This window comes from Zosterops lateralis (assembly GCF_965231275.1).
Source record: "Zosterops lateralis genome assembly, chromosome: 30".
NCBI classification, from domain to species: Eukaryota; Metazoa; Chordata; class Aves; order Passeriformes; family Zosteropidae; genus Zosterops; species Zosterops lateralis.
This window is the reverse complement of record NC_139790.1, coordinates 89080-98865: the sequence shown is the minus strand read 5'-3', so window position 1 is coordinate 98865 and position 9786 is coordinate 89080. Positions and strand designations below refer to the sequence as shown.

Below are 9786 nucleotides of genomic sequence, written 5' to 3'. Positions count from 1 at the left end.
GAGTACAGTACATGCCCAATTACACAGATTCCCTGTGACAAGGCTCACAGCTATTGCCTCCCATGATTACCAGACATCTTGCAGTCTAGTACAAGTCTAGAAGAAAAGCCAGTCAACTGAGATATAGGGAGTGGGGAGAGAAAGGAAAGGAAAAAAAAAAAACACACCCACAATGTATATTTATATAATTCAGAAAAAACAAGCAAGCTCCTTGAAGAAGTTGGGGGTTTTTTCCACACAGAATTCACAGTATTACAAAGAGAGACTGCAAAGCCAATGAATTCTGTCTCAAGGCCCAAGACAAAGTAGTCTTGTGAGTGACCCACTGAAGATGATAGAGAATGCATCAGTGTAATGCTACTTTGTGCTGCCCAGGAAAAATTTGTAAACATGGTAAACGTGTTACTGCTTTTTGATCTTCTAAAATAATAATCAAACACCATTACACATTCATGATGGAATATTCAATTTATTTATTCCAACTAACTACTGAAGAAAATACTAAATATACCAGCTATATATATTTTTATGATAAGGCATCAAAATACTTTACATAGTACCAAGTTAACTTCTAGTTTCCTTACATACTACTGCATGCATTAGCACTGGGGAACAATCCCAGAAAATAATTAAAATTCCTAGCAAGAAAAATGGAAGAAAATAAATGGATAAGTAAGAGCATCAGCCTATTATCTCCATTACTAAGATTGATCAACTGTTCTTGTATAAGAACAAGTTTAAAATGTAGCTGTTCTGCAGGCTTAAGTGAGATAAAAATAAGAAATAGTATTATGTCTCTTTCATGATTCAGGTCAAGTTAAGTAATCTGACTATACAAAATCCCTTCTGCCCTCATAGAAGCTGATAGAGAACCTTACATTAAGAAACCAAGAGAAGTCTTATATTGTTACCAAGAGTCAATTTGACTATATACAAAAGTCTCATCTTTTCAAGCCTGCAGTTCTGTAATAGGGTTGCCTTACTGCTACAAGGTATTCAAATACAGTAGTGGCAACACATTCCATGCTCATGCTCTGCAACACGTGGAAGCTAGTAGTTAACTACTTTGAAAAGTTTTAAGTGAACCAACAGAGAATTCCTGTCCCAAATACAACTAGTAAAGCATTCTTGAAAAGACCTCATCTCACATCCAAAATCCTCATTACCTTCTCCAGCAATTAAAGGGGAAGTATAAAATAAGATTTGAGAGGTTTGCATATTAAAAAGGGCAGACTGAATCTACAGGAGTGGTAGTAGTGCATCAATTAATCAGACCCAGCTGAACAAGTTGAACAAAACACAGAGCACTTCAATCAATAGTACAACATGTCTAGTAACAAAATTCACAGGTCACATGCAACAGGAGAATGGCCACCTTAGCCCATATTGAAAGATTTTAGAAGTAAATACACAGGAACAACTCATCATGAGCTTCAACACTGCGCCAAGACACTTAACACAGGTATGAGGAGATACAGACCATAGTTGAAAATGGTACTCTTTAGGAGTACTTCATGATATAGCCCGCTTTTTCATTCTGGTATCTACATACATATGAGACAAAAAGAGATGCTGGATGCCCCATGCCCAGAAACATTCAAGGTCAGATTGGACTGCACTCTAAGCAAGCTTCTCTAGTCAAAGAGGGCCCTGCTCATAGCAGGGGGACTGGACTGCATGACATTTAGGGGTCCCTACCAACCCAAATTATTCTGTGACTATATGAAAATGAAATCTGACAGGATTTATCTTCACGACGCATTCTGTTCAAGTGCCACGGACTTGCTTTAAACATCAGTAATAGGTAGTTTTTCAAGTAACATCCAAAGTAAGACTATGCACTTTCACATATTCATAAGAAGCTATGAAAACATCTCTCTAGGCTACAAACCTAGACAAGCAGTTAGTTATTCACTTCGATCCTTTGGCTCTCGGTATTTCCACTGGATATAGTCAAAGATGTCTTTTTCACATTCTACTGGCAGGGCCTCTCCAGCAACTCCTGCAAGCAAATTATACAGGCTCTTTGAAAGGTGGAAAGTCTGTACCAGTCAGAAATGCCAAATGCATTGCAAAATTAAGACTGTAGGTAAAAGACCTAAAAAACCCACCCAGAACGACCTCCCCACCCTCTGCAAAATTTTCATAGTGTTACATACCGATTCTTATTAGTGTCAAAGAAAATAAGGTAATGAATTAACTTTGGGGCCATGTGGTTATGCAGTTTAATAAATTTATAATTTTGTGTGGGTATATATACCCACAGCTCTCCTCCAAACAAAGCAACTGAAGGATATGACATACCCTGTGAAAAGAGTACAAAACCAAGGATGTGCTGTGCACGGCAGAGAGAAAATCTTTAAATCATTAAGACTTTAAGTAGATTAGGAGGCCCAAAGAGGTAACTGTGCCACAGAGCTGCCTGTAAGTAGGCTGCTCCTTCTTGCTGTAACGGTGTCCAATACCAAAAAGGACACCATGAAAAATTTCACAAACTACAGCATTTATCAGAAGTATTTCCAAAACATTGTAACCAATTGAAGGACATCAAACAAAGTACGTAACTAGAAAGAATACTCTGTTCAAAGGCCCAGACTGACCAGTAATACCCAAGCGGCGTATCGCATATTCATTGATTGTGAAGCCCATTTCCAGAGCATGAGTTCTCATGTTCTTATTGAATATATCACTTCCTGTGAAATACAGTACACCACAGTAATACTGATCTTTTGGGATAAGCCTAGAATAAAAAATAGAAGTGAAGACTTAGAACAAATATATAACAAAGTAACAAGCCATTTGGAATTCAATCATTCATACACTTGTAGCCTTACTTTGTATTTATGTGTCTACATTCTGCAACTCAGTACATTTATTTTCCCACAAGCCAGATGCAATAGTGAAATAACTGCATATGAAAGACAAGTTCAGCATATCTACCCTTACCCAGAAGTTACTGGTTATGGTGCTTGCACTCCTGCCAAGCATCAGTGTCAAAGCAGGATGATGAAATAGGACACAATTCTGAATCTGAACAGAATATCATGATTTGAAGCACAACATTATTGCTAATAACCTGTTGTAATTACTGGCAGTTGTCCAGAGACTGCCACACTGCAAAGGCATCAGAAACCTAGTAAATGTCATGTTCTGAACATGGAAGTAGACATTTGAATGCAAAAATTGATGCAAATGCCTACTCTGTAGCAGACAGCTAAACTAGGGGTTTGGGTGGGGGGTTTTGACATGTGTACCGAATATCAATTCTCCGATGTGGATAGGCCGTTCCATCTTCTTTATCTGGCAGCTGACAGACACCCTGTGAGGAAGTAAAGCAAGCGAGAAATTCAAATGAAATCAAACAGATTTAAGAACCATCTTTACCTCCTCACCCCTAAACAACCTCTAACTAATCCTCGGTCATCCTGGAAAGCAAAGTTAGATCTCTGCTGAATTGAATAAATATTTTACTAGAAGAGCAAGATATCAGAATACAGTGAATGACTATTTTACACCTTATGAGAACTGTTGTTCAATATAGCATATAACTGCTTCTTAAAATTTTAGAGCACCTTTTTTTAGAGCCCCTCATTTCCCTGTCCTAATTATTAACAGGCTTTTCGGTATGCTCGAGTACCAGCAGGTAAAGAAAAGAAAAAAAGCCCTGCACTGTCAGCATGGGATCTAAAAAAATTAATGTTCTGGTAATTCATTATTTGCTTTAGGCATCCCACATAATCCCTATTATATCCCAAGTCTGGTAGCTTGTCCATTAAATCTGTTCTGCAGGAAAAGTGACACAAAAGGAGACAAATGTATATTACATATTAGACAAAATCAGGTAAACATAGTTCTGAGATCAAAGCTAAACATTTCCAAGATCCTGAGGACACAATTACAGACGTGGTCACTGCTGCAACTGAAGCAGTAATGTTGTGCTGAGGTTCCAGGAAACATCGAGCAATATAGACACAATTGACATTATGTCATGAAGGTTATGCCAGCCGGATTCAGAACTACACAAATATCTGTACACTTTCTAATACTGAAAACTTACCATAAGGTATTCCCTAAGAGTTAACTGCAGGAAATTCACGGAGAATTAAAAAAACAAACAAATATCACCCCCACCCCCAATTCCAGCAGACTGAGCAATATATCTTGTATATATCCTAGCTTCTGTCAGGAAAAGTTATGCCTCCACATCATCCTTCACCACCAAAAAAGCTCTTACCATGAATTTTGTGTCACCTTTAGACAGCATATCTGTGACAAAGTGGACTTTTTCCAGTTGTTCCACAACCTGACGCAGAAGTTTTGGCTAGGAACATTGATAACAAAGAAGAAGAAATTACTTCACAAATAAGAATATCTTACCTATTTACTAGACAGAGGCTCCTGTAAGTACAGGACATCATCATAATTATAGGTACTATTCTACATGAAATTTGACTGAAACGGAAAAAATGTAACAATAACACTGGGAAAAAGCTAAAAAAATTACAGTTGTGCAACATAAAAACAATTTCCACGAGAGATTGCCTTTAGTTGGAAATGACAAACCTAATTCAGCTTTTAAACAATGAATCTATAAGAGGAACACAAGAAAAAAACCCACTGTCATTAATACTGCTTCAGAGTTAGTCCCAAAAGATTACAAGGGCAGCAGGACAGTTGCCTATCATCAAAATGATTATGGCTACATAAAGAGATACTCAGTCTACCTTTAATCCAGCTAGCTTTACAGTTCCACATTATAAAAGCACATGCATTCAAGGGGGTGGGGGAATACGTAAGACAGGCAGAGGAAGGACAAAAGGGTAAATATAAGCATATTGACTAATTCTGCAAGAGAAACACAATACATGAACCTGAAAAGTAATTGTAACTCCTCAAAATAAACATGGTGATCCAAGAGAAAAGTTTTATATTACAGTAAATACAAAACCACAAAAAGCTGCAATGTAAGTCTAAGACCATATGCAATGTACAGTACTGATCTACAGCATCTGAGAGACACACCTGTTTGGATGATTCAGATGTGAAACTGGGATGGGTTAGGAGAACATCCATATCGCCGCTTGACTCTGCACCTAGGCAAGGAAGAAGCAAAGAAAAATCCTTCTGCATGTGGCAAAGCATACTAATGTCAATGAACATACAACTTACCTTTACTTCTTATAAAGATGTTTTTCTAGCAGAAAATAGTCACTATTTGAGATATTAGCAAAACAAAAAAATATTCCTAAAGTAAAAGAACCTTGTACTTTCCTCAAAAAGTTTACATTCCCAATACCTAAGAAAATATCCAAGAATTTCTTGCTGTACCCTATAGCAATGAAGCACAAATGTTGCTAATGTAAAAACAAAGCAAACAATTCACATCACAACAGACTACTCTTTATGGGGGAAGGGTGGAGAAGCAAGGATTTATGTGGATGTCTCATCACTGAACAAGCTACTCAAGACAACACTAACAGGAAAGGCCAGGTTCCAGCATAGATTCTTTCAAGAAGAACAACATACATAGTAACTTGTTTTGCTTCTTATCCCAAAATAAAGATAACAAGACCCCAGAGTACCAACCTCGCCTAAAACTGCCACAGACTGTAGCAATATAGTTTGAGTCCAGCTTCTTTATCTCTTTCAGCACAATTTCCTACGTAAAAAGGAAAGAAGCATGTTTAGAGATGTCAGTCATTCACTGGCCATCAGTACCTTACTTGCTTAACAAAGAGATTTTTACCTGCATTTGCAGCATTTCTTCCCTTGGGATTCTTTTCTCAAAATCTTCAAAGTATCTGCAAATATAAAAATAGAAGTATCTGAAAGAGTAGCAGGGACAGCAACTTAAAATTTTAGTCAATTAAATGTATATCAGAGGAAAGAGTAGTAACTTACACTACTGAGACATCACAAAAAGCTCTTGACTTTCATCAAACATCTTGGAAAACATCTTGCAAGGTGACAGTAAAAACCCACAATGGCAAGTTTGACAACACTCAAAACACGGTTTCGGTATTTCCACTGTATACAAAGAGCCGCTACAAGGTGGAAGAAGTACTACCATATAACCAACTGCTTAATATTTACATAGCCCTCTGGAAACACGAAAGGTTCCTGACAAAACTCAGCCCTCCAGCGAGCAGGAGGAACAGGTCCCTCACCCATGGTCAGAGGCGACCTATGCTGGAAGGAGCTAAACGGAAGCTCGCAACTCAAATCCACCTCCAGATATATTTGCCTTCAACTGTAAAACTCAGATTGTCAGCATGCTGCTTGATTGTGGACAAAAAGAGGGCAAGTAAAACACCATTTGGCTTTATTTGGTTCACCTGCAGCTTCTGACAAATACAGCTGTAGTTCTTCCAGAACTACCACACCGAAGAGGCACCTGACAATCAGCATTCAAGCTGATGAATATGGGAGGACAAACACACCTTCTGAGCAGCATTCTCAAGTTCAGCCATGCAAAGGTCTTGTTCACAGCACATAAAAAAATAGCCTGGGCCACACTTCTAATGCAGATTGTGAGGAAGCGACACTGCAACCTTGCTACAGTGATTCTCCACGAGCTAACTGAGGAAGTCACTTGATATTAACTTCCCTCTGAATGGAGACAAAGCCGTCCAACCTGAATGAAACAAAAGCTCTGAATAACTCCCGAAAAACATGTAGAGCACAGAGCAAAGAGAACCTTACTCGGCATGTGTAACCTTACATTACATCCTGGTGACTGAAGGAGTTATTAAAAACACGAAGCACTTGTACCCAAGAAAGCTTACTTCAACCCAACTCGCTGGTGATGGGTCAGCTTGTGCTCAATTTTTCTTAGATCTAGAAAAAAAAATCCAAACAAAATAGTTAACTGAGGACTAAAAACCTTACAGTAAGTTTCCACCAATGCAAAGACAATGCACGTAAAAAATATGTAACAAGAATACAACCTCAAAAGATGGAATTTCAAACTACCTACACAACAGAGGATAGGATGACCACAAATGCACAGAGCACTTCCGATAACGACTTAATAGATCACCAAAGAAGCAAAATCCTTGTTACCTTCTCACATAACCTGAACGTATTTACTTTGGATATACAGGAAATGCCTTAAGCCTGTGCGCTAGGTTCAGTATCTTACACACCTTCCTCAAAGCCTAGGGCATACATGCCACCACAGTACCACTGTAGAAGAGGCAGCTTGACAGAAAAAAAGATTACTGGAGTGTGAACCGAGGCCCTATATTAACACTTACCTTCTAAAGTCTTAATTCCTTCCTCAACAAACTTCCTAGCAGCAGCAGGACTGCAAAGAGAGAAGGCAATCTGGCATCAGGATCAGCAAGAATCTTACAACACTGAAGAGGACATTTGAATTATTTATAACTGTCTAGGTTTTCTTAAAGGCCATGACTGAGGTTGCTTGTGATGCTTACATCTTTTCAGCATACTCATTTTCAGTTTATGCTTTTGGTCAGCAGAGATCCAAAGCTCCAAAGGCCTGCACATTTTTTAGCATTGATATAACTATACAGTGATGTATAATTGTAGAACATTAAATAAATCACATGGAATAGGCAATATTGCTTCAGAGAATAATACCAAATGCATGAGAACATTGCAGCAGAGTTCTGATGGGCTTTTTTGTTTGCTTGTTTTTATTTTGTTGCCTGCTTTAAGGCTCTGCTTCTTCTTTTACAAAAAGCCCGAGGCCAGAGTCTCACTTCCACTTTTGTTGGACTTTCACGGTTCCATTCCTGACCCGCATCTCTCTCCTTCCCCTCTCAGCTTGCACACAGGAGCTTCCCACTTCCACTCCTGTCCCACAAAGTACGTAATTCATGATCCTATACCCTTTTGTCTCATTCAATCCCGTAGTCACGACTAGAGTGTGGGCATTACATCATCAGCTCAGCTCATTCTCTTCATTATGTGCAATCACACAAATTCTGCTTATAAGTCTACCAAATGAACAGGAGAAGGTAAAAAAAACCAACTCTAAAACCACCCCAAGAAACTTTTACCCAATGCCAGTGACTCGTGTCAGGAGATTGATAGAAGCACTTGTATCATCTTGTCGAATCTACAAAAACAAAACAATGCAACCCAAATCCTTCTTTACTCTATTTGCAATAAACAAACAAAAGGAAGCCTTGAGAAGATCAAACAGCTTAGTTAGACTCAGGTTTGAAAGTTCACTATAAGTCACTGCAAAACCAAGGGTACCAAGGGTAGTATGACGTATCACAGTAAGGCCACAGAAAACTAGCCTGAAAACCACCCAACTAGCCACGCTAAAGCAAACAGCAGGCCTAAAGCACAAAACTCCACAGCCTTCCAGTGACAGAATTTCACTTCTGACATAAGACCTGCATATGCTGATTAGTTAGCTAAAATATTGTCATAAACAGACAATTTTGAGGCTTTGGCTGAGGTTCTCAATCCTTGATTTCTACTTACCATACACTCTTTATGTTCACCACTGCTAAGACTCTCCAGGGACAAGAACAGAAATGTGCAAAGCAAGCAGGTTACTTTGCAAGTTATCAAGAAAAGCAACTATTGAGAAACAGGGAACACAAGAAAGAAACCCACCTTTTCCAACTTGCGTAGTTTTCCAGTGGATAAGAACTCATCTATCTTCTCAGCTATTTTAGCACCTACTCCATCCTAAATATTGGGGGATGAGTACAAGCAAGTTAACTTCAAAGTCACTTCAAGTCATTATAGTGGGAAGCAAGGAAAACTCCCTAAAATTTAGAGTCCAGAAAGAATTATAGGACACCCAAGATCACAATAAAAAACTGGACCATAAGAGAGCACAAGAATTCAAGGGTACAACACAAACGGCATAAACACTGTAATGCAAGGGCTACATCGAGTTTCCCCGAAGCTATAAGTTTGAACAAGGCTTTGATTCTTACTGCTCAAGATCTCTGAATTAACAAAGGAGTAAGAGAGCAAAGGGGAAAGATATTTTTACAGGCAGAGACTCGGATAGGATGCCCAATTCCAACCCTGAAACTCCCACAGCGGCCACACCTCGCTCCCGTCCCCGAACTCTGACTCGGGTACCGAAAGAAACGCCGGCAGCAGCGGCGCCGCCACCCCCTTCCCAGGAACCTGCGGCACCTTGTCCCCGCTCCGCCCGCCCAGATCCTCCCGCCGGCAACCCGGGCACGGGCACCTACCAGCTTCTTGGCTTCCGCCCCGCTCTGTATCTTGCTCGGATACCGAGAAATGACCGAGGCGGCTTTCCTGCGGAACAGTGCCGGTCAGCGCCCGGACGGGCTGGGGCCCGGGACGGGGGCGCGGCGGGGGGGAGGCGGTACCTGTACGCGTTGTACTTGTGGATGGCCCGGTTCACGTTGCGCTCGTAGTTGGCCAGTTCTGCGGGAGAACTACGGTGAGAGCAGCCGGGCCGCGGCCCTTCGCACCCACGGAACCGACCGAGCGCACACACCTACCGGTGAGGAAGTCGGTGATGCCCTCGTTGGGGCTCTCCTGGGGAGCTTTGCGTTTGCTCATGGCCGGCACCGGCACCGAGCGCCCACGGGAGCTCCGGGCGGCGATCGTAGGAGGCGCTGCCGGAAGTGGCGTCACGGCGCGTCCGGTCCCGGTGCGCGAGCGGGGCCGCGGATGCCGAGGTCATTTAAAATTGTTCTAGTGTTCTAAAATAGATACAGATTTTAGACCTCCCTCATTCTCTCCAGACTACAAACACGTGATTTGATTTTTGATCTTCTTTCTTTTGGTTTCTGTAGGCTTTAAGCTGCATGGAGAAGG

General features: G+C 40.6%; 1 protein-coding gene across 1 annotated transcript; it reads right to left on the bottom strand.

The window, feature by feature from the left end:
* Positions 1–463: 463 nt before the first annotated feature.
* Positions 464–9579, bottom strand: POLB (DNA polymerase beta). Its single transcript, XM_083880462.1, has 14 exons — positions 9468–9579; positions 9333–9390; positions 9192–9258; positions 8596–8670; positions 8025–8083; positions 7257–7306; positions 6786–6837; positions 5747–5801; positions 5587–5659; positions 5023–5093; positions 4235–4321; positions 3255–3319; positions 2601–2740; positions 464–2002 (listed from the first exon to the last, which is right to left on the bottom strand). Exons 1-14 carry the CDS (start codon positions 9526–9528, stop codon positions 1908–1910), a joined length of 1008 nt encoding a protein of 335 aa, XP_083736588.1. The 5' UTR covers positions 9529–9579; the 3' UTR covers positions 464–1907.
* Positions 9580–9786: the final 207 nt, after the last annotated feature.

Coding starts and splice junctions, on each gene's coding strand:
- POLB (XM_083880462.1), bottom strand. CDS start 9,528: ATGAGCAAACGCAAAGCTCCCCAGGAGAGCCCCAACGAGGGCATCACC. Junction 9,391..9,467: donor CATCACCGACTTCCTCACCG/GTAGGTGTGTGC, acceptor GTTCTCCCGCAG/AACTGGCCAACTACGAGCGC. Junction 8,084..8,595: donor AACTACGCAAGTTGGAAAAG/GTGGGTTTCTTT, acceptor TTGTTTTTGTAG/ATTCGACAAGATGATACAAG.